Source organism: Drosophila pseudoobscura, chromosome 4, assembly GCF_009870125.1.
Source record: "Drosophila pseudoobscura strain MV-25-SWS-2005 chromosome 4, UCI_Dpse_MV25, whole genome shotgun sequence".
Lineage (NCBI taxonomy): Eukaryota > Metazoa > Arthropoda > Insecta > Diptera > Drosophilidae > Drosophila > Drosophila pseudoobscura.
Genome location: NC_046681.1, coordinates 7,965,605 through 7,993,590, shown reverse-complemented (window position 1 = coordinate 7,993,590; position 27,986 = coordinate 7,965,605). Strand labels below are relative to the sequence as shown.

Sequence of the window (27,986 nt, the reverse complement as noted above, 5' to 3'; positions counted from 1 at the left end):
TTTTGTTTGCATTTGTTTTATGTTGTGTAAATTTTATTTATCAAAAACTGGGTTTTGTTTTTGGTTTTTGTTATTGTTACAATAGTTCCTGCAAAGATTGCAGGTGGATCATTTAATGGCAAGTCGAGGGCAGTGGAAATTATCTTCTCTTCCCTTTTTTTTTTGGTGGTTTCGTTTGGTACTTTGTATATTATTATGGTTTGTCCACGTAATTAGATTACACAACTCCTCAGAGGATACTCGACAAAAGATGGCACTGCTCGTGGTTGGTTGATTAACAGAAGCATCGGCTTGATAGCAATAGACTTAAAACGAAATTTAACTGCTACTTAGTACGTAAACTGTTCTCGAACTGCGGCCTGCCTTTAGGGAGCGGTGGTGTCCTCACGCGGACGCCGACGGTACTGTCGGGGATTCGCGTGCTGGGCGTACTGGTTGCTGAAACTTTGCTGTGGGCTGTAGTTCGGACGACGGTTGTTGTACCTCATGTTGTAGATGTTGGCCGGTGGCGGCACTGGCGGTTGTGGGACTGGTGCGGACCGATAGTCGGGCGCTGTTGGGCCACCCGACCAGCTGGTCGGGGATCCCCAGGATGAACCTGAACCCGATCTAGATCCCGTACCAGCTCCTGATCCCGATCCGGTGGCCCATCCTGAGCCAGAACCAGTTCCTGATCCCGATCCGCTAGCCCATCCTAAGCCAGAACCAGTTCCTGATCCTGATCCTGATCCCGATCCGGTTGCCCATTGCGATCTAGTTCCTGATCCTGCGTTCCATCCCGATCGCGATGCTCCTGATGGGGTCCTTGCACCAGCTCCGGATGACGAAGACCACGACGAGGAGGATGTCGTTCGGGTCACATAGCTATCGCTACGACGACGGCAGACCGTGCACCTTGAATAAGTCAAATTTGGTAATATGAATATCTAATCAATACTTGAGTCCACTGCAACACACCTGCTAATCTTGCTGGTCGGATCCGACTTGAGGGTCAGCTGACGTGGCTGGGTAAACTGGTCCTGCTCCTCGATGACCGCCAGCCAGAAGGAGGCCAGAGCATCGTAGTAGTTGCAGCGTCCATGTCCATGGCACTCAATGACAGGATTGGAACGGAACTCCTCCAAACAGGAGCCAGGTGAGACCAGGTTCTGGCCAATGCCTCCAGTGTTGTCCATAGTTGTCTGCAAAAGGGAGATTTAAGCGATGCAATTCACTCCACAATTGAATTATCAGTGCTACCTACCATATAGTAACTGAAACCGGTCCACATTTCCTCCCAGCCGCCAGGACAGTTTGGTATGGACATGGACTGAGAGTGTAGGGCAATGATCCTGGTCGATGTCTCGCACACAACGCATCTAAATAGGGAGAGTGGTTAGTGGGGTAAGCTTGGGGGTTCGAAGTTCGAAGGGTAGATAAGCACTCACCGGGAGATGTACTTCATGAGATCCCTGGACTGAATGGGCGTCATAGTCATGGGCATCTGCTCGGCAGTGGACAGCCAGAGGCTGTCGTCGTTGTTCTGGGCATAGTTGCAGACATTGTTCAGGTCGCAGAGCATGTAGGGCATGGTGGTGAAGCGCATCAGGCAGGATCCGGATTGACCCAAGTCTTGGCCGACGGCCCGACTGGCAGCCACGTTGCCGGACAAGGAATAGCCCTCCCACAGCATGTTTGTGTTTGCCGGGCACTGAGGCACAACTACCGACTGCGAATGACGAGTAAATATGAAGCCGCGGCTCTTGGGCTTCGGTGGCGGAGGAGCTGGGTCGCCAGGGGGACCCGGCTGACCACGGAGGCCAGGACGTCCCGTCAAGCCAATCTCACCGATGTCACCGCGTGGTCCCGGGGGTCCATCGGCGCCGGCATAGCCCATCTCACCCTGGTCACCATGATAGCCGGCCATACCTTGTAGGCCGAAGGCGCCCTCCAGACCAGGCTGGCCCTCATCGCCTTGCTCACCCTTGAAGCCATCCAGACCGGGCTCGCCACGATCTCCTTTCTGGGCATGGATGTAAGAGTAGGTCTCGCCCACTTCACCCTTCCTGCCGAAGAGACCGTCTATTCCGTCAATGCCACTCCAGCCAGCATCGCCGGTAAGGCCACGTGGTCCAGGGGCACCCATAGTTCCGTAGCGGCCAGGACGGCCCTGGAAGCCTCTCTCTCCCTTGGCGCCATCACGGCCAGGCGCTCCTTGGAAGCCCACGTCACCGACGTCACCTTGACGACCATAGATGGCGAATCCAGGCTCGCCAACGTTTCCTTGACGTCCCAGATTGCCGCGCTGTCCCTTTTCACCGGTCTGCCCGTATTGACCATTGCGTCCTGGAGCTCCTGGGTAGCCGATGTCACCTTGGGGACCTGGCGGGCCTTGGATTTCGGGGCCACGATGTCCAATATCACCGTTTAGACCGTACTCGCCCTGCTCGCCAGGTGCACCCTTCTGACCCATGCGGCCTGGACGACCAGGCAGTCCATCGTAGCCCATTACACCATCCTCTCCGCGTTCCGCTGTAAGGGCCAATCCAAGTGGACCTCTCAGACCCTTGTCACCGGGCAATCCATTGGCTCCGGGTAGGCCATCTAAGCCGGACAGGCCAGCCAGACCGATGTCGCCCACTATGCCCTTGGCTCCTTGGACGCCAGGATATCCAATCAGACCTTGCTCTCCCTTCTGTCCCTGCTCGCCTTGTGCGCCACGAGATCCAGGGAAGCCACGGTATAGGTATCGGTCACCGAAACCCTCGAGTCGGCCGGGATAACCCACCTCACCTTCGTCTCCAATCTGTCCCTGGGGTCCGGTAGGACCCGGCTCACCCTGACGACCTTGGTCTCCGATCTGTCCCATTTGGCCTGGGTAGCCGTCATCGCCCCTCTCTCCTTGCGGACCCAGAGAGCCAGTGGGACCTCTTTCTCCAACTGATCCTTTGAGACCGGGAGCTCCATTGCGCCCACGGTAACCGGCCAATCCCTGCTCGCCGTCTTGTCCTTGTAAGCCCGACATTCCCCTAAAGCCACGATCGCCACGAACGCCTTTCTGTCCATGCAGACCAGGCAGTCCGTTGTATCCCGGATTGCCAGTTTCACCCTTTCGTCCCTGGCTTCCATCAACGGCAATCGGAGAGTCACCGATAGCTCCTCGGACTCCCTTCAAGCCGATAGCACCCTTGTAACCAGGTGGACCGGTCCAGCCGGGTTCTCCTCCGTCGCCCTTGATGCCGCTATAGGAGGCCACGCCCTTGGCACCCTGCCTTCCGGGGAAGCCGCGGTCACCCTGTTCTCCTTTCCGGCCTGGTAAACCGCTAGCTCCAGGATAACCGAACTTCCCATCATCACCAGTAACACCTAAAAGGAAACCAAGTTTTAAACGACATTTGGTTGGAATGTTGTGCAAGGCGAACTCACCTTTCAGTCCCATGTCTCCAACTGATCCACGAGGGCCAATGTCACCAGGACGTCCGTCGAAGCCGATGTCGCCGCGATCTCCCATGTCGCCAATCATACCCGGAAGGCCTCCAATGCCTGCACTACCAGGCACACCTTGGGGTCCGGGATTGCCGAGAGCACCGCGGTTGCCAGAGTAGCCAATATTGCCCTTGGCCCCATTCTGGCCGCTCTGTCCAGAGAAGCCAACCTCGCCCTTTTGTCCTTTGATGCCGTGCGCTGCCAGTCGACCGGTTCGACCAGGATTACCCTTGGGTCCGGGCGGGCCGACTACGTAGTCACCACGCTGGCCCTTGTTTCCGGGAAGTCCAGTGAATCCAGTAGCTCCATCTGGTCCCAATTCACCCTTAGCTCCTTTGCGTCCACTTATGCCGGGGGGTCCGAAAGCTCCGGCCGGGCCATCGTCACCTGGTAATCCGTCGATGCCGGGCCGTCCAGGTACACCGATGTCGCCGGGTAAGATATATGGGCCAGGCTCACCACGCTGTCCCTTGTAGCCGACCACACCGTCAAGGCCGGGCGCACCATCAAGTCCAGGCAGACCAGATGCGCCATGGAGTCCGTAGTCGCCAGGTATGCCAGGATAGCCCTTGGCTCCAATGGGACCCTCAATGGTATCACCAATCGGTCCAGCGTCTCCAACATCGCCAGCCAAGCCCGGCTCTCCCATCTCGCCCTTGGGTCCACGAAAACCAGGTAGGCCAGGCTCACCAAGATCTCCAGGTTCACCTCGATTATCGTAGATCTCACCGGGATGGGGCTCACCCTTGTCACCCTTCAGGCCGCGGCTGCCCTCATCGCCGCGATCTCCACGGCGTCCATTGTAACCGGGCTCTCCGACCAGGTATATCTTTGGGATGTTGGGCTGGAGGCCAGGCTTTCCATTTCGGCCGGGACGACCGGGCCGTCCATCTATGCCAGAACGTCCTGCATCACCGTAGTCACCGCGTTGTCCGGGCTCTCCTCGGGCACCGGGAGCACCATGGAAACCGGGCAGACCCTTGTCACCTTCTAGTCCCTGATCGCCGCGGCGACCGTAATCGCCATCATCGCCTCGGTCGGGGACTCTCCGACTACCGATTTCTGTGATCAGGCCGTCGGGACCAGGCCTGCCTGTCTGGCCGGGCTCTCCGGGACTGCCTTGCGTGCCCCGAATACCCTTGAATCCCGGTTTTCCTGGCCTTCCCTGCACGCCCTTGGGACCGCGCGCACCAGTTATACCGATGAGGCCTCGATCTCCATGCTGGCCCGGGTATCCAGTGTCGCCCTCGTGTCCTCGGGGCCCACGTGGTCCGGCATGACAGATGCCACAGTCGTCGCCCCGTATACCCTTGTCGCCAATCCATCCCCGGAAACCTGGAAGGCCATCTTCGCCTGGACGACCCCGTACTCCGGGTGGTCCCTGGGAGCCGGGGGGTCCCACAATATTGTATCCAACGCCAGGCAAGCCCTTGTCACCGGGCAATCCTACCTCGCCGCGTTCTCCGCGATATCCATCGCCTCCGGGCAGACCATTGAGTCCGGCCTGACCCTTGGGGCCCTGAATATTGAAGCCAGGATCGCCATGGATGCCAATACGGCCGGGAGGACCGGCCTCGCCAGCTGGTCCCTGCTGCCCAGGAGGTCCTATGAATCCGTAGTCACCTTCTTCGCCCTTGACGCTGCGGCCAGGCGGTCCACGGTTGCCACTCAAACCCTGTTCTCCGGGCGATCCGGACGGGCCAGGGGTACCGCGACGACCCGGCTTGCCGGGAACTCCATTTAGGCCAGGATTTCCAACGGGTCCGATGTCACCCTGGGGTCCAATGGGTCCAGGCAAGGACTGACTTAAGCTGGGGTCGTAGATACCGGGAGGTCCGTGGGGTCCTTGAATACCAGGCATGCCGTCGAAGCCATCCTCACCCAACTCTCCCTTGGGACCGTCCAGTCCGTCCTCACCGTTGTAGCCGGGAGCACCTTTAGCACCCTTGTCGCCGGGCACACCCGCCTCTCCATCCTTTCCGGGCTTGCCACGTTCGCCGGGCTCACCGGTGTCGCCTCTGCCACCGGGCAGACCAGCGCGTCCGTACAGTCCCTGCTCGCCAGAGGGCCCTTTCGGACCCGCATCTCCGGTCTCACCAATATATCCCTTGTAGCCCTTCAGTGAGTCATCATAGATCAAGGCGCCGGGCTCACCCTCGCCAGGCTCACCCTTGAGGCCGGGAATACCCTGCAGCGTGTAGGGCAGGTCAGATGGCTCTCCCGTCTCACCCTTGAATCCCGCGGGTCCCTGGTCTCCCTTCTCGCCTGTAATGCCGGCGAAGCCCGTGTCTCCCTTCTGACCACGATCGCCATCGAAACCGGGTGGGCCGTCGTATCCAGCGGGTCCGTGCTCACCACGACTGCCCTTCGTGCCTTTGGAATTGATGCCACCTTCGCCAGCGTCGCCGGGAGCACCATTAACGCCCTGCTTACCCATGGGTCCACGTAGGCCGTTATCGCCGGGGGGTCCGGCAATACCCTGCTGTCCCGGGCGACCGTCGCAGCCGTCAATGCCGCGGGGTCCGGCCGTACCATCTTCGCCATGCGGGCCCTAAACGTGAAGACGAATAAAACATATATTATGCTCTTTCATCACTCCATTATCCAACCTTAGAATACTTACCCTTGCTCCTGGGTAACCTGTTCGACCCTGGAGTCCAACGTCTCCCTAGGTATTTAAATTGGTCAATATTTATTGCGGGATAAAAAAAGCTATCCACTCACCCGATGTCCTTTCTCGCCTATTTCCCCGTACTCGCCCACATCACCCTTCTCTCCGAGAGGGCCGGGCGGTCCAAACGGTCCCGTGTCTCCGGGCGGACCCTCCATACCGGGTACACCTGCCGGTCCAATGGCACCCATGCGTCCTTTGATGCCCTTGCAGTCACACAGCGTTGTATTGCATTCCTAAAATTGATAATTAGAGAATCGTAGAGTCCATCAGTTAGCATTGACAGACGACCCGAATTGGGTTTCAATAATTCGAGAACAAGTCTTGATTGTCTCTGATTAGAAGTTTTGATTTGCGGAATCGAAGATGTCAGCATCAATTCACTCGCTATTGTTATGCAAGTCTTTCTAGTTTATTGCTTAGGAACTGTTCCAATATCATTAATATTAATGCTCCCTATTGGCCTCAACAGATGTCATAGTCAATATATTCCTGATCAGCTTGAACATTCTTTATGAGGACGAGATCCTTGTCAGACGACTCTAACAGATAGCACTGGATTTATGATCGCTATTCAGAGTTGGACTACGTAACAAATTCCCAACTAGCAGTTTCCGAATGCGTTGAAATCTACTAGAAGATAAAGTAATATCCGTACAGATCAAAGATCCCTTCGTGAAAAGTAAATATTACTATTTAGTAATAGCCATAATAATCCGATCGCAAGAATTTTTTGGTGTTTTAACATACATATATAGGACAGACACACAGTCTTGACTATATCGACTCGGCTATTGAATATTAGAGGTGCTCAAAGAACCTCTTCCAACCAAATTCCAACCGAATGTCAAATTATGGTGTCCCAGAGGTTTTCTCCAATTGCTTTTATATCTCTAGTATTTTCTCTAAATATGTTATAAAAATAATCCAATCTCAAATCAAAAGCTGATTATATTAGGTAGGATATGACAAGTGCATTTAGTTTAATTTGATTTTTTACTTTTTCGCTCTTTACAAATCTCTTCTCTATGTCGTAATCTTTCGTCATTTTACAAAAAAGAATTCACCTTTGCTTTTTAGAATGACTTACTATATTATGGCTTTGTATGTCGAAAAATCCCTCCTCATAAAAAGTGGTGAAAAAAGTATCACTTGCATTACAAAAAATTAATAGCGAGGATAATTAAGCTCATTGGAAAAAGTGCGGGTGCAACTGAGAAGTGTTCTACTCTTAGCCTTAATTGCAGTATTTCCGCTTGCAATGAGATAATCTTCTATATACGTACGTACGACGAGTGTCCGTACGGCTGCTTAGTCAATTGAGCGAGTGCATAGATCACGCTCACTGGAGCTCGCACTGGAGCAGCTGCTGGAGGAGGCTGGAGGAGGTTGGAGGAGCTTCTCCTCCAGATGCATCGCATTTTTAGAACACTTAATGTGCATATTTTTTTTTTATAAAGAACCAAAGAACGCTGATGTTTTGGTAAAAATCAACTATCTGGAATGTTTCAGATTTGCGAAACCCCCTTTAAAATTCATTTTTGAGGTAGGTTGAAGCAAAACACCTTCCAGCCAGCCGCAACAAGTGCATATTTGGCTTCCTCATTGCGTTGATGTCAGCATAAACATCCTTAGTTTCCATTGTATTAATAGAATTGACATAATTTCATTTGGTTAAAAATCAAAATTTATTGCCGCCTTCATTCAGCCAAAATTGTCTTTTATTCTGCCAGTCCCCCATCCAAAGCGTTTAGAACTGCACACATGTTGCACGCATGTTTCGTGGTTTTTTTCTAATTTTTTTTTCTTTCTGTTTTTCTCTTTTTGCATAACAGCATGAAAATGTGTATTAAATGTTTGTTGGCTGGAAAAATTTGTGTCAAATGTTTGGCAAAGAAATTTATGATTTACATCTACCCCGAAAATTGTTTAGATGACTAATAGGGATTCCATTCTAGCAGTGCAGTAAGCGAAGCCAATCCGAAAGTTCAAAGCCCGAGCGAGAGGGAGCGACATCCTCCACGCGAGTTCCCAGAACTAGAGCCAGAGCCCAACCTGCTCACAGGAGATCAAACCATCTGTTAACTAAATATTCACATCACCAAATCGAAATCCAAAAAAACGAGAACACAAAGCGTAAACAACACGGAAAGCGAAAAAAATCCAAAAAATCGAAAAGGAAAAAATTCTACTCAATGTGGTGAACCAAAAGATGTTGTTGTTTCGAGCGAACGAACAAATGAAAAGTACGAGAAAATGCAGATACTATGTGAACGAAAATAAAACCACAGCACTACTCCCACTCCCCCAAATGCATCTGCAGGTGCACAGACAAATCCAAAATATATCTGGGGTGTGTGTTGCCAGCAACAATTGCACTCGATTTCTGGAAATCCAACTGTGAGAAATATCCATTGCTCTGAATCAGCGTCAAAGTTTCACATCTGAAGCTGTAGCATATTAAGACACGATTTAGATTGGTGGTGGATACATCCATTTTATTTTGAGTTAATACATTACCAGTTAACATCGGCATAAAACCTTTTACTTTCATTGACATTTTGTCAAAGTTCAACTTAAAAATAAATTATTGGAGTTCTTAATTTCATTCAAGTCTTTTGTTTCACACATTCCTTCAATTGAAATGACAGAAAAAGAAACCAAGTAAAAGCGAAAAAACCAAACGAGACACCTTCAAATTTCATTCAATCAATTGCAACATCTGAAATTTAAGGAATTCTTTCAAGCATACATATGTAAGTATAGTATGTAATATGTGGGCTTATATGCAGATGCAGATATGTACATACATGCATGTATTAAATCAAGCAAATAAAAATTGTTGCGGTAACACGCTTAAAAGTGACAGCACTGCAATTTCCTTGAACTTGACACTCGGCAAGGCAACTCAGATATATTGTATGTCTGTCTGTATCGTACATATCCCCATCTATACGGGTACGAGTGTATGGACTACTACCCCTCATGCATGTACGAGTGTGCTCGTATTTTTTGGATAGCACAGCCCAGACAACGCACCACCTAAGTGGCGTCGTCGAGTGACCAGCTCTGGAGAGACCGTGGTACTCAACTTGGGGAAGGGTGCGGCGCCGAGAGCTCTTTGATTGCCCCAACAACACTGCAGTACTGTTGCATATTCTTTATATATTACATATACATATATACGCTCGATCCCGCCGACGTCAGCAAAGGAGACAGGGGCAGTGGCCAAGGGCCCGAGCTGGGAATATTTTTCCTGAGATACTCCCTGAGATATGTAAATAAAATACCTCAATGGGCACGCGTGTCTGTGGAAAAGAAGTCGTGCAGGTGTTGGGTATCCTCTTTCCATAGCGTATTTGGACAGGATTTTTAAAGTTTTTCACTACTTTTTACCTTGAAAAAAATATATTTGTTGAAGTAAATGAAACATTTGCTTCGGAAACTAAGCTTCTATCATCTAAAGTGCAATCTTTTCTATCAATAAAGTTATTTTATGTGGGAAAATGCACATCCACATCCCTCTGCACCTTGTGCACCCTTTCGAAAGCTACCTGTTGCGCCACTGTACCTGCCACAGCTTGCAGCCCGAAAATCTGTCCCGGTATACATAGGTTTTACCCTAACCCACATAAAGACAGAGGCTAAGTCACGGCAGATGTGTGTCAGTGGCGCGCACTTAAGCGCATTTACACATGTTTAAGCCAATTGTCCCAGTTGCCGATATTCCCATTCGCTCGGACACACGGTGCACGAACCGAGCCGGAGACCGAGACACAGTTGTGCATCAGATGCGAATGCGAATGAGAATGCATAGTTTAAGGTCAAACTGGGGCCTCCACACAGATCCATATCCCCATAACCATCTCCGTGTATATCATCTAGCAGATGTACATACATATATCCAACGCGACAATTGGGCACACCCACCCACGCTAATCGCTGGAAACACAGACAGATATAGGCATAGAGATATGAGTAGATCTCGAGGTAGAGAGAGGAACAACCACCAGTACGAGTCCATTGGCCCGAGACGTTTATCCAGTACGAGTATGGGGTCCTGAGTACGAGTATCTAATGACAGTCCTCGGCTGGAAACTTTTTGTGTTTCCGTTGAACTGTAAGCGATACCTAAAAAAAACTTAAACTGCAATTATTCAGGGAATGCAAAGCGCAGCGAAATGTCTTAGAGTTGGACACAACTACAAAGCACAGAGAGTGAGTCCGAGGGAGGGACTTGACTCTGTCCGATAATCTTCGCCACACTCAAACTTGGTGGCCTGCCCTGCCCGGATGTGGCATACAAAAAAAATAAGACATACTCGTAATAATAATAAGAAGAATGTCATCTTATAGTATATACATGTGTTCGTACGAGTATGTTTTTATGTATAAATCACTGATGATAAGCCTGGACAGATTCTTGAGCCCGCGGCGAGCGGCTCCTCTTAATTAATACATTATAATTTGGCATTAAATTATATTTTATATATACTTTGATTTCCTTCTGTTGCCATTTCGAACTCCACGCGGCGGACAAAGGGGTTATCTGTTGGGGACGGACACCAGTCAATGTGGGTTCTTTGTTGCCATGGGAAAGTCGCCAGTGACAGAAAGACTTGGATACAGTGGAGACTGTAAACGGATGGATTCTCGATCCTGCTGCTGTTCGACGCGCGTCACAATTGACCCAATTCACCAATGCTGGCAAGTCCGACAACACGCGCCATCAATCAACAGCAACAGTTTGTTTAATGTGCATCACGAAATAGAGTGAGAACTTGAAGCAAAAACAATAACCCCAACAAATCAGAGGAGAATGTGCATCATAAACGTTTAGAAAAACGGCGTACAACAATGAAAGCAGGGATGTTGAAAAGATAATCGAATTGAAAATTCCATGTAATATGCTTCTATGCTTGGATCAGAAGAAGAGGTTTTGATCTACTATATCTTATAATTCTTCAGCTCTACATAACAAGGAATTAGCTAATTTCAATATAAAACAAAATATGAAATATCGAACATGCTTTTATTCAATGAATACTTCACATTAATCTAGAACTTGTTGCGTGACCTCAATTGAAGAATTACTAGGAAGCTAATGATAAGAGTCTGACTAACCGTCAGGTCTTACAATCAAGGAACCCCATTTTGTATTCCACACAAAGTATTACATTGATTCATCACATCAGTCGAAGTTCCATCGGCATGAGTCCAGACGTACACAGGAAACCCCTTTCCAGCTCATAAATACAGGGTAGCAATATTAAAATTGTATATGGAGCAACATATGTACATATGAACAGCGTGTGATTGACATGAAAAAGCATGCCCCACACACACGCACACAGACACACAGCCAGAGCTACAGACACACATGCAGATGCAGAGAGCATAATGAATGCACATCTGGACAAGCGCACTTGCAGCATGACATCATTTTCCTTAGTTTTGACATCAAAAACAACAAGACGAACCGTCAAGTCAAGAAATCTGCACATGCACATGGATATGTGTACGAAATATGGCTGTGGATCTGTGCGTGTGGATGTGGGTGTGGAGAACACCCACGCACTCCGCTCTCAGAGGGACCGAACAGAGTCGGGTCGGGGCAGTAGTTGGTAATTTGAGCGCACGGTTATGGCATCATTGCGCATAATTGTTTAGACACACGCCTGACAGATGATAACTAATTGCCGTGCACTCAAATTAACATTGAAATTGATGGACAGAAAGCTGTCAAAACTGAATATTCACAATATAATGGTGATAAGGAAGCGCTAGCTGATTAAATTGATTGACCTTTGCACCTTTCTTCCGTACTGCTTAGCCACTTAAAACTGCACATTTAGTCAGCTGTCAGCTTAAACTGTCACTTATAGTATGGGAATGGAAATACTAGAAGTAGGAAATATGCTGATCTAAACTTTTGTGTTTAAATCATATTTGCTTGATTAAATTTAAATAAAAGGGTTTTTCATGGAACAGCCATTAAAGTACATCAGTTATGTGTCGCCTTAAAGCCATAAACTACGATTCATAAAAAGTCATTCATAGCATGTTCCCGATGTACATACACGATATACATGTATGTATTTCATTCCCAATCAAAGCACCACACTTCTGTATATGTGCACTGCGATCCCATTGTTAACCCTTTGGGTAATTTCTTCAATATGATGCCAATAATTTAGGCAATCAACACCAAGCCTGTGCAAAAAGCCGTGCAAAGTTAACGGCGAATGTCGCCTGGCAAATTAAGGCATATTTATTTTTAGCCATGACGCTAGATGCTTGGTGTTTGAAATGGAATCACAGTCGCGGACTGAAATTCTTGTACATATACTCGTATGGACTTATACGGGCATGTACACTATCACACTCGTATGTACTATGTAGAATTCATCTGGTCTGATGAATATCAATTCCATAAGCCAGCCTAGCGAAGCGCTGATAACGGGCAAAAGGAGAACAACGGTCTGATGAGACAGATGACTGATAACCCAGTTTCCCGAGATCTCTCCTCCCATAAATAATCGTTTCAATTTTCAGCTACTAAGTGGCCAGTCCATCCATCCTCCCTGCCCTGCCCGCAACTACCACCTTCCTATTCTCATAAGTGGCATTCATACACCAAGAAACAGGGGCCAGTCAAAAGGGGTCGCTTCTTTGATACCTTTGCAGAGATCGTATCCATGCCATTTAAATGATATAGATGGTTCCATTTTTATGAAGGATTTTTAATTATTTGATCATCCGATTTGATAAAAAAAAATGATAGGTGCCCAGGTTTCGTTGAGAAAACTTTAAAACTTTAAAATCAATATACCTTTCGAAGGGGTACAGCAAGCAGTCCATACATATATCATACAGACACACTCACAGACTCATACAAGACAGTCTTCGCATAATTTCCGCATTCAGTTGCAGATAAATAAATAATTGAGTCAAATTGAAATGCAACTCGCCAAACAATTCCGCTCAAGCACGCAAATAAACTTCCATTTCACAAAAGAGCGCAAGAATAAGATGATCTAGAAAAATGGAGGAGATGGAGAGACCGACGAAGAAGAGGCAGTCTCATTGTTGGGGCTCTTGGGCGGTCCACATGCACTGGCCATTGGCCACTGGCCACTGGCCCCGCACTGTCTGCCCTGGTCAGTGATTTATGCAGCAACGAAGGGTCAGATGCCCAGAACTCCAGATTCCGCACATCCCCAGAACAGGGATAAACAAAACTCGAAAGCATTTGAAACTAAAGCATTGAAATGGAATGAATGGAAAACAGTTGAAAGTAGAGAGAGATAGAGGGGTCTCGATGGAAAGACAGAAGCATCAACAAACAACGAAAACTTTCAATTCCAATTGGAAATGTTGCAGAACGTCAAACGATTGCCGCCCTGTTCTCCCTCTCCTCAGCACTAAGAACCCTTCACCGATCACTTGAACTGCAGCTAATTGTCAGCAACGGGATCGAACAGCGCTCACTTCCTCACAGCCACCCCCGACAGACGGCTATAAAATTTCCATATACTGTACATACAGATACACCACATACATAGAGAGAACTGCAGCACTGCTAGTGAAGCAAATGTGGCAGCTAACAGGGAATACGAAAGAGAGAGAGAGCTCAGGGCACGCAGCCGCCGCTGATAAAGACAAATTATCAAAATCCATTCATAGAATGTTCCTCTGTCTCCACTGCAGTCGACGCAGCCACAGTTCGTATCGAAAGAGCGATGCTATGTGCATGTGTGCAGGCACACAGATTGTTGATACTTGGAAGGTGAGCCACTCCCAGAGAGCGCGCTCGAGATGGACTCAGATACGGTTTAATTTGCCTTGTTGTGGGTCTAAACGGCAGTGACAAAAGAGAGCGACCCACCTTGTATAAATACATCTTGCAGTGCGCTCACTTGTTGCTTGCGAGTTGCTACTCTTAAATGGGTTCGATCTCTTTGACTGCTTCAGTGTCAGTGCAGAGCGGACCCAGCGGAAAAGGAAATAGCTGTGCAATGTACCGGCAACTGCTTGCAAATCCCATTGGTTGGGCGGTTTTAAAGTCTCTGCTCAAATGTGGCATTACTTTAGCTGAAAGTTAAACATTCTAGGGCAGCGTGCTTCCATTGAGGATTAAATAAGTAGTTAGGTAATGAACTAATTTTTCCTGTACTAAATATTTTGTGCACACTTCGGGCTTGTCCAATTTGAACTTAGACAAGAAAAAAATGCTGAACAGATGGAAAATTGATTTAACGTCTGTAATTCAGCTGTCGTTTTGAAAAATGTGATTCCCCTAAGGTTTTGTTTGATTAAACCTTGTTACCTTTTCGAAAGAGTAACTCGAGCGACAGTAGCAAATAAAATCAAGTTTTTGCTTAGCGTTTTGCGGTTAAGCTCCAGCCTGAGCTCCAGGCCGTGTTCAGGCCTCTAACCCACAAGACTTTGACGCTCTCACCCGGTTCAAGGCGGGAGCTGGGGCTGCAGCTGGAGCCCATGGCATTGACCACGTAACCGAGTGCGAAAAGAAGTGCGAATCAAATTACTGGAGTTGTCAAACGAGCTGCACTGAACCCATTACGGGGCCGAACACGTGAGCGCAGAAGACAAAACCCTTTTTAAATCGAGTGCAAAATGCGACACAGAAACGGCTGGAATCATTATTATACTTAATTTGTGCACATGTATGTATATTCAATGGCTACTTGGAGACTGGGCAAAAGTCAGGCCCAGCCGATAGCCTTTGGCTGCGCCTGTGGCTGCGCTTATGGCTGTGTCTGTGCCTGTGCCTGTGCCTGTGCTAAAGCCAGTGCCTGTGGCTATGGCTGTGTTGGCGACATTTGATTTAGTTCTATTTTCTGAATTTGACTCTAGATTTCGATTCATGTCGCAATCAGCGGAACATGCTATCAATGGCGTCAATGTCGGCAACATAGCAATAGGTCTAATTAAATTTGTAGATCGGCGGGCAGCGGCCGAGTCCAGTCGAAGCTTGATAAGGTTTGAATGCCATCGAGAAGAAGGCGCCGGCTTCATGGCATGTGCTCCACTTCTGTTCTCATCACGAAATATGTGCGATCATCCACTAAACCACGCAGATCATTCAGTTTATCAACGCAAAGAGTCCGAAAAGAAAACGGAAGCAATTCAATTATAATTAATTTGCTGAATGATTATCAATTTCCATTTCCATTTCTATTTTCTATTTTTTTTTAATTTGTGTTTTACGGCCTAAATCCTGTATGGAAGTGTCTAAAATTGTATTTAAAGAAAATGTTGCATATTTCTGGGAGCTGCCGTGACTTGTTATAATTTTCGACGAGCTACAAAATAGTGAATTATTCGAACTTTCCAATTATTGATAATTATGCATACATTTGTTTAGGCCTTAAAGTGTAGCCGCTTAAAGTGGACAAAAATTTATCAAAGGATATACCCACAACCATCCAATTTAATACAATCGTTCTTTCAATGAAACACCTTTTCCGCTCTGCACTTAATCCCGTTTTCATTCAGTTTCCATATCAATCGAAATTCAAATAAAACTTGAATTGCCAACCGGAAATGTTCAATGGCAAATCCTATTTAGCTATGCCAAAAATCAAGCTTAGATTACGGGGGAAGGTTATCAACGTGTGCTCTCGCTAACCTTTCACCCTATACTATTTTGCCAAAAAATAATAAATAAATGGATGACATAATCCATGCCTGATTGTGGCTGGACTCTATTGAACCCCAGACCCCCAGACCCAGAGACTGGATCCCCAGACTTATCTGCAGAAGGCAAAGAGTTGCACGATCTGCCTGCCGGAAATGTACGAGTATGTGGGGGTCTGGGAGAGTAGGGTGCAATGTTACAAGCAAATAATAACAATAACAGTAGCCACAGAGTGATTAAGGGAAGAGTTGACCCAATTTTCTCGCTTGTGGATGATAAAGTTTGGTTGCTCCTAATAGCGCAGTTTTACAAGCACTGTCTATATATTTCCTAGAATTGGTTTTTCGTTTGATAAGCACTGCCAGTGCGCACGTTTACAGTTTTAGAGTAACTTTAAATCTAATCAATTCTGTTAAACGCTTGAGCAACGCTATTAATGATGATTGTTATCTGAAACCCCATTAACGGATCTGTTCTAATAGCATTTAAATAGAATTATAGACAGTTTTTCCGAATACTTGATGTATTCTTGGGTTGCCACTTACCTTTGCCGCCTCCGCAAAGGACACAACGCCAGCCAGCAGATACACCGCTCCCAGAAGACCCGAGAGATGCCGTAGATCTCTGGGTAACATCTTCGATGGGTCCTTTGGTCCTACGCGCAAACTATATATGTCTCACTCTTGCAATCTCTCTCTGTATTTCGGTCTCTCTCTCTCTCAAAACACACACGAAACTGCGAACGAAATAAGCATTAAGAATTTGGGTGTTTAATTAACATTTTTGTGGAACCGAACAAAATTCGATATTAACGTGAACTCCCATATATAAATTTCGCTGGCTTTGGGAAAATAGTGAAACAGAACTAACAGAATACGCTGATTTGCTGCTGCTGCGGTCGTCGGGCACAGCACTCTCCCCACATGTGGAGATCGTCAAGCGTTCGAAGTGTTACTAAACACGAGGCCCGCGGAAGAAATCCGAATTCGCGGCCGCACTCGCTTTGGGTGATCGGACGATCGTCGTGCCGCGGTTCGGATGGCGCTCGGCTCCCGCACCACGCACACTAGTGTAAATGGATGGTGCATTGGTGTTGGGGGATAGATGGATGAATGGATGGACGGCTGGATGGCTGGCAAGCATTCTCTGGTCGTAGTAGTAGTCACGGGCCAGGGCCAGGCCAGGCCCGGGTGGATGTGGATTTAGCACTTTGCCGCCTTGAAATGAGGAAATGAGCCAGCCCCCGAACAGTTTCGAGATGCTTTTTACTAAAAGTCGTAGTCAATCCATCCAGATTTCGTATTACTAAAATCTATTTCCATTTCCCATTTGGTTCCATTTCGTTGCTGTTTGCTTGTCGCCTCTCGTGATTAGGTTAAGGCTTTTTCATTTAGTATGTTCATAAGCCCGGGGTGTGGGCATGGGTATGGTACGGGCAGCTGATAAGACGGATATGGCTGCGTATTTCCTGTTAGAAAAATCTCAACTCGACTTCGAGTCCGAATCCGTGCTGTGGTCGGGACCGGAGCTGGGGCTCCAGCTCTGTGCTCGGCACTCAAGTTAATTTATACGCAGATTTAGCAGCTTTACGAAAATAGAATATTTGGAATTTCCAAATCGGTTTTAGGTTTTGGGGTCACAGCATTTTGAAATATCTCTTGATACGCTGTTCCTAGTCAAGCCACACTTTGGTTGGGCAAGAGACCTCGTATATTAGGGTATACGGAAGTCGGATATGACCTATTGGCCTCAATAGATATCAGGCTAAGAACTTTCTAATTGATAATTAGATGAAAATGCTTCAGCATTAATTTCAAATGTGGATTGGTTGACAAAAAGCGACTGAAAATCTTACCTGGAAATTCTGTCCAGATTTATGTTAAGGTATTAGTATTTACATCGACTCAGAAACAATAGGGTTTGGTTGATTATTGTTGATTGTTTTACAAAATCGTCAATCAAGCTATAAAGTACATTATTGGTAAAATTAGTGAAGACCAATCGGTCGATTAATTCATGTTCACCTGTCCTTTATAACACCTTGGCTTCGGAGAATAAAAGTTGACGAAAATCTATGACTCTAATGACTCTAGACTCTCGTACTAGTAAAATTTTGAAGATAAAATGGTATAATAATTATTTTCTATTTCTAAATGTACCATATTTATTGATCGGCTTCCGGAATGTAGTAAAATGCAGCATAAAATGGAACTTAAATTGGATATTTGCCTTAGGGACGATCGGTGCAAAGATTCAAAGGTCTTTGAATCTTTTTTAGCTGCTATAGAAATGCTCGGGCTGCATCAGTACCTAGAGGTAGTGGAATCGTTAAATAATTTACTTGGTTTGAGTTTGACAGAATTTTCTGTATATTATATAAATAAATATTAATATTATATTAGTAAATATTTATATTTATTTTTTTAATGATCGTTTTTATTATAGGGCTCCCATTTTGTTTCGTATGATCCATGCCGATATCGTTTCAATATAGCTTAGACATATAAGAGTGGAAGGAGCCGACCGAGGTTGACTACAATATCTGACTACAATATGTAAAATTCCAGCTTCGAATGTAGTCAACGAAAAATTTCTTCTCCGACACTTACAGGAGTATTATAAAGATTCGTCTACATAAAGTATACGTACAAGCAACTGCAGGGATATAATAACCATTCGCACAAATATACGTGATATTGGACGCCAATATTGGATTTTGGAAATCTTAAAACATAGCTGTGTCCGAAAACGAGGAACAGACGATATCATTTCCCCGATCTTGGGGTGTGTGGGCTATCAGCTAATGCTAAAGCCTAGGCTGGAGCCGAATAGTACCTTCCTCCAAGGGAAGTATGAGTATAGGCGAAGTAGAAGAATCGTTCCAAAGCCAATGCTTTATTGAGCAACTTAAGTCGCATATCGCCAGATGCCCCAACAACAGCAATAAGCATATGACAAGGGAGCAGGGGGTAAAGAGGGTATATATTATCGCCAAGTTTCATTCATTCCAAAGCGACTATGTTAGCTGTTGGGATTAGTGTTGCTACATAGTCGTCATCCCATCCGTTCCATATGGACTCCGCCTCCCATTCCCCCAGACACACTCACACACACAACCGCAAAGAAATGCTCTGATCACACGGACGACACGGATAGTGTACATGAGCTATTTCGGCACAAAAAACCGAAGCGCATTCGGGTTGGAGCTCGGGCTCCGACGACTGCTTCGGCCAGACGATCGTGGCATTGCCGTTTGCTTTTGGGATCGCTTAAACTTATACTATAATTAGTCGTGTTCCGTCTTCTCGAGTAAGTAGTAGACTGGGTGGGCAGAGCTCTGGCCTGGGAGCACCAGTTGCCTGTGCGCTTTTGGTCTTGTGTGTGGTGTGCGCGGCTCGGCGCTCGGTTTAGTACGCTCCCGTCAATTCCCACAGTTAGATCGGTTTTCAGTAAGGAAGTTTCACAAAAAAATAAAAAAAAGCAAGAAAATACGAACGAAGGAGCGATACCGCGATCCCAGCTGCAATAAAAGCTCGAAATATCTAAAATACAAATAAAAAATAAACATTTTCTCTAGAGAAAAGATATTTGAAAGAAACTTGTTTAACGTCACAGTGCTTTTAAAACTGTAAAGTGCGCCTGGGCATCAGTGAAACTCAAAGTTCCCGAATGAAAGCCATTCTAAAAATTTAATTAAAATATACGCCTTAGAATAACACTGTACCAAGAATATAAAATATAAAAATATATTATATATATAAAATATTTTGGACACAAATATGAAATAAAAGTTTAAAAATTAACAATTCTGAAACCATTTTGGCTAGTGCAGCAAAATATAAATGACCCACTTTTCTGGCTCATCTTTCAGGCCCAACGACGGCAACACATTTACAACTCGACGAGGACAGAGAAAATAATTGTGCAGTTTTAAGTGAATAGGGCATGATGTTGCCCTTCTGGAAGCGGTAAGTAAAAAAAAAATGTCTTGAAAAATACCAAAAAGAAAAGAGTATCCCAATATATCTTGAATTTTCACCGATGTAAAGGGAAAAGAGACTGAAATTCTGTTAGAATTTCATTTAAACCCCAATTGTATTGTTATTAATTGTACATAAAAAAGTTTAAAATTTAGACAAAAAAATTGGAAAAGTTACTTTTCCATTGATTTGATCTTGTAATAAACGCTAAAAGCTCAAATTGAAATAAGCACTAGCATAATATTTAAACCTTACTTCAATCATTTTTTTTTAATTCTTATGAGATCTCTGATCAGATTTCATAGCTCTCTTAAAAAAATCCCCTCTCTCTTGAATGAACTGATTCTCTTACGTTCGCACTCTGTTACTCAAATCACACACACACATTGATCGCTAAAAAGAGAAACCACGCAGTCACACACAGAGCTAACGATTGATAAGCCTGATGGTGCTTACTATACACACATACATACGAGTGTATGTAATTTGTAACTAAATAAAAATAGATCCCCTACAAATATATTTAAAAAAAAAAACTAAAAAATATTGCAGGCTGCTGTACGCCGCTGTCATCGCTGGAGCGTTGGTTGGTGCAAACGCTGTAAGAGACCCTTGACCTTTGCTAATTGATGGGTATCAACAGAGCTTAACTTTCGTATCGTTGCAGCAATTCTGGAAGACCGCTGGCACCTCTGGTTCTATTCAGGACTCAGTCAGACACCAAAGCAGAGAAGACCCCCGGGACTCATTTCCCATTGATGATAGCTATGACATTGTAGACTCGGCGTCAATTCAGCGCGGCGGACAGCCACCCAAAAACTGTACAGCCGGATACGCCGGCTGTGTGCCCAAATGCATTGCCGAGAAGGGTAACCGCGGTCTGCCAGGTCCATTGGGTCCCACCGGACCCAAGGGTGTCTCGGGCTTTCCGGGTCAGGACGGACCACTGGGCGACAAAGGCCAGAAGGGTGACCCCGGACCATATGGACTGCGCGGCGACAAGGGCGAGCGTGGATCGCAGGGCATTCCCGGTCTGCCAGGCGTAGGAGGTGTTCAGGGATCGTCTGGCAATCCCGGCTTACCCGGTATCAACGGCAAGGATGGCTGTGATGGATCCGATGGTTTGCCCGGCTTGCAGGGTCTCTCGGGTATGGCAGGACCACGTGGCTTCCCGGGCAGTCCGGGTGGCAAGGGTGAGAAAGGTGAACCGGCAAAGGAGAACGGAAACTACGCAAAGGGCGAGAAAGGTGAGCCCGGCTTCACAGGACGTTCAGGGTACGCAGGACCCCAAGGCAATCCTGGTGACAAAGGCGAACGTGGTGACACCGGACCGTATGGCTCCAAAGGTCTGCGTGGAGATCGTGGCATTAAGGGAGAGAAAGGCGACTCTTGCTTTGGACCTCTGATGCCAGGAAAGCAGGGAGAGAAGGGCGAGAAGGGTGATCCAGCCGTTCCTATCCCCGTCACTGGTAGTGAACGTGTGTCTGGCCCACGTGGTGATCCCGGACAGAAGGGAGAGGTTGGACCCTATGGCGAGAAAGGTGAGCTCGGTCCTGGCGGTGAGCCTGGACAGGATGGGCAGAAGGGCGAGAAGGGCTTACCCGGCGGCTCTGGAGATAGAGTAAGTGATAAACGGAAGAATGTAAAGGATTGCGCTCATGTGAGTTGTACTGATCCTGCTCCATTATAGGGTCGTCAAGGTAACTTTGGACCACCAGGACCTTCTGGACAGAAGGGAGACCGTGGTGAAACTGGTCTAAACGGCTTGCCTGGAAGTTTCGGTCAGAAGGGAGAGCCAGGACGTCCTGGTCAATCCGGTCAGCGAGGTTTGGTCGGTCCTCCAGGACCACCAGGTGGCGGTCGCGGACAGCCAGGTGCTCCAGGACCGAAAGGACCACGTGGTTATACTGGCACGCCCGGTCCCCAGGGCCTGAACGGCGCTGATGGACAGCCAGGACCCCAGGGATACGTTGGCCAGAAGGGAGGTAGTGGCATGCCCGGCCGTCCGGGTGGCGAGGGGCCTCCGGGACAAAAGGGTGAGAAAGGTATTGGAGGACGCGTCGGACCCCAGGGCCCCGTCGGACCCATCGGCCACACTGGACCTCCAGGCCCCGAAGGTCAAAAGGGCGATGCCGGCACCCCTGGCTATGGCATTGAAGGTCCGAAAGGAGACGATGGAAATCCTGGGTAAGTCTTTGACATCGACGACGATGCAATTCCATGATTTACCTCTCATATTGTCCGACCCCTTAGCTATCCTGGCCAGAAGGGCGGAAAGGGCGAACGAGGTTTCAAAGGAAATTCTGGTGTTCCTGGCGATTCGAAATTGGGCAGACCTGGCACGCCCGGCAACGCTGGTGCTCCCGGACAGAAGGGTGACGCTGGCCGTCCCGGTACTCCTGGCGCTAAGGGAGACATGGGCATTAAGGGAGACATTGGCGGCAAGTGTTCCTCTTGCCCACCCGGTCTGAAGGGAGATAAGGGTACGCGAGGTTTAGATGGTATTCCCGGCAATCCCGGCGTTCGAGGACCACCTGGAGAGCCTGGACACCAAGGCGAACGAGGCCACGATGGAATCAACGGACAGACGGGTGCTCCAGGAGAAAAGGGAGAGGATGGTTTGACTGGTGCCCCTGGTGCCACTGGAGCTCCTGGTAAGGGAGCAATTATCAACTATAGCCAAATAAAGACCGAAAAGGGAGAAAAGGGACAGCCAGGCCTTCCCGGAGCTGCGGGTGTAAAGGGAGACCGCGGAGAAAGCGGCGTTCCTGGTCTTGCTGGAGTCAAGGGAGAAATGGGCTTTAAAGGAGACAAAGGCTACACCGGACAAGCTGGCACAGATGGTATCCCTGGAGCCCCAGGGCGCGATGGATACGATGGTGCTCCCGGTCTCAGCATTAAGGGAGAATCAGGCAGTCGCGGCATGGACGGTCTTAAGGGTGACAAGGGTACAGCCGGATACGTCGGACCGAAGGGAGAACCCGGCACATGCGAGGCCAGCGAGCTGAAGATCCCAGCAAAGGGAAATAAGGGCGACCGTGGTGCCACTGGGATGCCCGGAGTCGATGGACCAATCGGACAGAAAGGCGAGATCGGATACCGCGGTGAGAAGGGTTCAACCGGTCCTCAAGGCCCAGTTGGTCCCGTTGGCCCCCGTGGAATGACTGGACCCCGTGGCGAGAAAGGTAACATCGGACCCATCGGTGCTGCTGGCAATCCTGGAAAAGACGGTACTCGTGGCTTGCCTGGTCGTAACGGAGATCGCGGTCAAAAGGGAGAAGAGGGAATACCGATGCCTGGACCACCCGGCCCACAGGGTCGCGAAGGCTTGCAAGGTCTAAAAGGAACTCGTGGCCTACCCGGACCCCAGGGTCTGCCTGGACAAGAAGGAAACGCTGGCTATCCCGGTGATAAGGGAGATGCTGGAGTACCAGGAATACCTGGTCGTGTTGGCGCTGTTGGCGAGAAGGGAGACCTCGGCCCATTGGGTCCAATTGGACAGCCCGGACCCCCTGGTATTCCTGGTATTGATGGAGTGCAAGGCCGCGACGGATCCAAGGGTGAACCTGGTAATCCTGGTTTGGTTGGTATGCCCGGCAATAAGGGCGATCGCGGAGCACCTGGCAACGACGGACCTAAAGGCTTTAACGGAATCACCGGCTCACCCGGAAAGCGTGGACCAGCTGGAATTCCCGGAATTTCAGGTAAGATTTCCCAAGCCCAAAAATTAGTTCTTTATTTAGCATCCTCTTTTGCAATTTGCTTTTTTGTAGGCATGAAGGGCGACAAAGGAGCTCGTGGCTTGACTGGAAACGACGGACCGATGGGTGGACGAGGACCCCCGGGACCACCTGGCCTGCTGGGTGTTAAGGGTGAGCCCGGACTTCTCGGTGCCCCGGGACAGAGAGGACTGGACGGCTTGAATGGTGAAAAGGGTAACCAAGGTCTGCCTGGCTATGACGGACCTCAGGGCCTGCCTGGAGATGCTTCCGAAAAGGGACAGAAGGGTGAACCCGGTCTGTCTGGACTGCGCGGTGATCCTGGAGTATCCGGTGAGCCTGGACTGCCTGGAGAAAAGGGATTGCCCGGTATGGCTGTATACGGACGACCTGGACCCCAAGGAGAAAAGGGTGACACTGGACGTAGTGGCGCGGACGGCATAAATGGATTAAATGGAGAAAAGGGTGACATTGGCTTGCCTGGCTTATCTGGAAGGAATGGCGAAAAAGGATCCGTTGGACTTCCTGGCCTTCCCGGAGCTCCCGGAATTGATGGTCAGCCTGGACTGCAGGGTGCTCCCGGACCAGTCGGCTATCCCGGCGCCCAAGGATACAAGGGACAGGCTGGCCTGCCCGGTCTGTCCGGCATCAAGGGTGACACTGGCCCCATTGGTCCTCAGGGCTACATTGGAAACGCTGGCATCAAGGGCGAGAGAGGTCCACGTGGTCAGCCTGGCCTCCCAGCTACTGTCAATGTCGATATGCTCCGAGGCGAGAAAGGCTCTGTGGGAGAGCGCGGCCTGACCGGAGAAAAGGGAGATCAGGGAGAGAGAGGAGAGCAAGGTCTGGCTGGATATCCAGGAGTAAAGGGAGACCAGGGACTGGAAGGTCCCCGTGGCTTGAATGGACTGAACGGAGCCCCTGGACTGAAGGGAGATGCGGGTCTTGTAGGTGAGCCTGGTTACCCTGGACCCGTTGTCAAGGGTGAGAAGGGTCTGCCCGGGCGCGCCGGAAAGTACGGACGTGAAGGTGAGTTCTCCCAACCATAAGTTCGAATCAAATAACAACTAACCCATAATCATTTCATATAGGCCTTCCCGGAGCACCTGGCATCAAGGGCGAGCGTGGTTTGCCTGGCCTGGCCGGTACACCTGGCTTAGTAGGTCTGCCCGGACCCATTGGACCCGCAGGCGACAAGGGAGAGCGTGGTCTGGCTGGTACACCTGGTCAGCCCGGACTCGACGGATTAAGTGGCGCTCCAGGTCTTAAGGGCGACCAAGGCTATCCCGGACCGAAGGGAGATCGTGGATTGGCTGGCTTTGAAGGACAGAAGGGTGATAAGGGTGACCAGGGACACGCCGGCCTGCCCGGTCTGGCTGGATTAGCTGGAGCCAAGGGTGACACTGGATACCCCGGCTTAGACGGACCAGAAGGACCACAGGGCTCCCCAGGTGAGAAGGGCTTCACCGGACCCAAGGGACGCGACGGCCGCGACGGAATTCCAGGTCTGCAAGGACAAAAGGGTGAACCCGGCATGGTGCCGCCGCCAGGACCCAAGGGCGAACCTGGCAAGCCTGGGCGTGAAGGTCAAAAGGGCGAACCAGGCCAGCCCGGTGCCCGTGGCCTGACCGGAATCCAAGGACAGCGTGGAGAAAAGGGTGATCGCGGTCTGATCGGTCCAAGCGGAGCTATCGGACGTCCCGGACCCAAGGGCGACCGTGGAGAGCAAGGTCAGGTTGGACGAGAGGGTGCCGTCGGCGCCATGGGTCTGAAGGGTGATGCAGGTCTAGCCTGTAGTGGCGCCCAGGACTACCTCACCGGCATTCTTGTGACACGCCACAGTCAGAACGACCAAGTGCCGCAATGCGCTGCGGGTCACTCGCAGCTCTGGACTGGCTATTCTCTACTCTACGTGGATGGCAATGACTACGCCCACAACCAAGATCTCGGGTCCCCGGGCTCCTGTGTGCAACGCTTCTCCACTTTACCGGTACTGTCCTGTGGACAGAACAATATCTGCAACTACGCGTCGCGCAACGATAAGACCTTCTGGCTGTCAACATCGGCCCCCATTCCCATGATGCCGGTGGAGAACTACGAGATTAGCAAATACATCTCGCGCTGTGTGGTCTGCGAGGCGCCTGCCAACGTCATTGCCATGCACAGCCAGTCTCTTGAAATACCCGAATGCCCCTCAGGTTGGGAGGGTCTCTGGATTGGCTACAGTTTCCTCATGGTGAGTACTCAGCCCATTCAGAAGCGGAATCGGAAGCTTGATTTCATATATTTTATTTTCCCCACAGCACACGGCCGTGGGCAATGGAGGCGGTGGCCAGGCTCTGCAATCGCCTGGCTCATGCCTAGAGGACTTCCGTGCAACACCGTTCATCGAGTGCAACGGCGCCAAGGGCACCTGTCACTTCTACGAGACAATGACCAGCTTCTGGATGGTCACTCTGGAGTCAAACGACCAGTTTGAGAAGCCCCAGCAGCAGACGATCAAGTCCGGCAACCTGCTGTCCCGCGTCTCCAGGTGTCAAGTCTGTATGAAGAACTCGTCATAGGCGGTCGTGGGGCCCTGCCCCACTTGCCTCCACACAGACACAAGCACAGCATAAGTTTAATCTAATGTTAAAGCCCCTAAATATACCAACGAACAGTGCACACACCACACACAGAACAGGAGACACACTCTCAGACGAACCAACACTGCTACCAATTCCTTAAACTAACCAAATCGAAGCGACAGGCCCCGTCTAAGTGCTAGAACGGACCTGAACCAAATGCCATTTTTGTATCTGCCATTTAATGTTCTAAACAAATGTAAACTGCTTCTTAGTTACGTGTAAGTTAAGTAAATCAAAACAAATAAATAAACTAGCCTCGGTCGTATGTCCAAAACCACCTAAATATCTATCTAAACCTAAGTAGAGAGAGTGCTGCATGTTCCATTTTGATTAAATGCGAAAGAATGCATATGGGGACAATGAAAACATATCGAATGGTTGACAAGACATAGGACCTCCTCCACTACATATATGCTATACAAAACTGCTATTTTTTCGCCAATCATTTATGTTTATGAAACAAAAAAAATGGTAAAATAAAGAAAATTTATAAATACGATATACATGATTTAGATAGTTTGAAAATCTGAGAAGAAGGATTGTCTGAACCATGATAAGCGATCGTCCATCTTATTTCTACTAATCCCTCGCCAACCAGATTTTAATCATTTTACACCACACAAACATCCAAATCTGGTTATTCTTTTATGTCAAGGCTTTGTTGCCATAGAAGCAGGTAAGCCTATATTTCCTGTTCACGTCTCAGAGATATTTCTCTTCCTATAAAACATCACTGAAAATACTTTGGTAATAAATTACTAGAAGTATAATTTGTGGAAAATTAGCATGGCGAGGATTGGATATATAAATTAAATCGCTGAAGATGTCAACTTCAATAAATAAAACGAGGTGGAACGTTGTGAGTTGCTGCGTAAGCCGCAACTCTACAGTTATACCCGATACTAAGTCAGTATGGCTCTCCTCCGGCAGACGCCGCTAATATTTAACGACACGACAGAGAGTGCGTGCGAGAGAGACAGAAAATCAGGCTGAGCGTGACGTCGGGCGCTGCGTAGCCACTGCAAATTGATTTGTTCGTTTTGGCTATAAAAATTATCTGATCTGATCCAGATTCAGCAATCTAATCGATATGGTCATTATCTATGATTCTGCGTTTTTAGTTTTCTCAAATCTACAATATTGTGGATGCAACAGATTTTCGTCCTTTGTGGGGGCGGATGGGGGTGGGGCGAAATTCTGAGATATACGTTTTATAGTGACATCTTAAAGGAGTGTGTGTACCAAATTTGGTTACTCTAGCCTTAATAGTCTCTGAGATTTGTGGTTGCCTCAGATTTTCGTCCTTTGCGGGGGCGGAAGGGGGTGTGGCGAAATTCGGACAGGAAACAGTCAAGGTCAGATATCACAGGAGTGTGGATACCAAATTTGGTTGCTCTGGCTTTTATAGGTTCTGAGATCCTTGAACTCATATTTTGCAATTGGCAAAACCGACCATGAAACCTGTGTGTTAGAGTGAGACAGAGCGAGAAAGAGTGAAATTGTTTTCGTGATTCTGGCTGTAATAATTATACGATCTGGTTCAGATTTTGCACTCTAGAAGATATAGTCATCTTCTACGATTCTGCGTTTTTAGTTTTCTCGTATCGTCGAAATTGTGGATGCCACAGATTTTCGCTCTTTGTGGGTGCGGAAGTGGGCGGGGCAAAGTTTTGAAATATTTTTGGAGCAGTGACATATCACAGATATCTGGATCCAAAACATCGTTGCTCTAGCTCTTATAGTCTTTGAGCATTAGGCGCTGAAGGGGACGGACAGACGGACAGACGGACGGACGGACAGACGGACAGACGGACGGACGGACAGACGGACAGACAGACATGGCTCAATCGACTCGGCTATTGA

At 48.4% G+C, this 27,986-nt stretch overlaps 2 protein-coding genes across 3 annotated transcripts; one reads left to right on the top strand and one right to left on the bottom strand.

Annotated features, from left to right (window-relative positions):
• Positions 1-11: 11 nt before the first annotated feature.
• Positions 12-16,781, bottom strand: vkg (Collagen alpha-1(IV) chain viking). Its single transcript, XM_001355920.4, has 9 exons — positions 16,668-16,781; positions 16,343-16,533; positions 6,190-6,372; positions 6,089-6,133; positions 3,406-6,016; positions 1,428-3,345; positions 1,244-1,358; positions 958-1,181; positions 12-894 (listed from the first exon to the last, which is right to left on the bottom strand). The coding sequence occupies exons 2-9, from the start codon at positions 16,430-16,432 to the stop codon at positions 366-368; spliced, it is 5,715 nt and encodes a 1,904-aa protein (XP_001355956.3). The 5' UTR covers positions 16,433-16,533; positions 16,668-16,781; the 3' UTR covers positions 12-365.
• A 2,230-nt stretch (positions 16,782-19,011) lies between these two features.
• Col4a1 (Collagen type IV alpha 1) lies at positions 19,012-26,406 on the top strand. 2 transcript variants are annotated; one of them, XM_033380523.1, is made up of 9 exons: positions 19,012-19,106; positions 19,669-19,765; positions 20,330-20,378; positions 20,445-21,398; positions 21,468-21,964; positions 22,031-23,481; positions 23,551-24,525; positions 24,588-25,732; positions 25,800-26,406. In XM_033380523.1, exons 2-9 carry the CDS (start codon positions 19,743-19,745, stop codon positions 26,058-26,060), a joined length of 5,355 nt encoding a protein of 1,784 aa, XP_033236414.1. In that variant the 5' UTR covers positions 19,012-19,106; positions 19,669-19,742; the 3' UTR covers positions 26,061-26,406. The 2 variants fall into 2 exon arrangements, with proteins under 2 accessions (XP_033236414.1, XP_001355957.2); XM_001355921.4 differs by lacking the exon at positions 19,012-19,106 and adding an exon at positions 19,152-19,246.
• Positions 26,407-27,986: the final 1,580 nt, after the last annotated feature.

Bases quoted from the DNA above. Each gene is read 5' to 3' on its own strand.
- vkg (XM_001355920.4), bottom strand. From the start codon at position 16,432: ATGTTACCCAGAGATCTACGGCATCTCTCGGGTCTTCTGGGAGCGGTG. The intron at 6,017-6,088 runs GTAAGTATTCTA...CTTCACGTTTAG, and splicing joins CAGGTTACCCAGGAGCAAGG to GGCCCGCATGGCGAAGATGG. The intron at 1,359-1,427 runs GTGAGTGCTTAT...CTCCCTATTTAG, and splicing joins CTCATGAAGTACATCTCCCG to ATGCGTTGTGTGCGAGACAT.
- Col4a1 (XM_033380523.1), top strand. From the start codon at position 19,743: ATGATGTTGCCCTTCTGGAAGCG. The intron at 19,766-20,329 runs GTAAGTAAAAAA...AAAATATTGCAG, and splicing joins ATGTTGCCCTTCTGGAAGCG to GCTGCTGTACGCCGCTGTCA. The intron at 25,733-25,799 runs GTGAGTACTCAG...TTTTCCCCACAG, and splicing joins TTGGCTACAGTTTCCTCATG to CACACGGCCGTGGGCAATGG.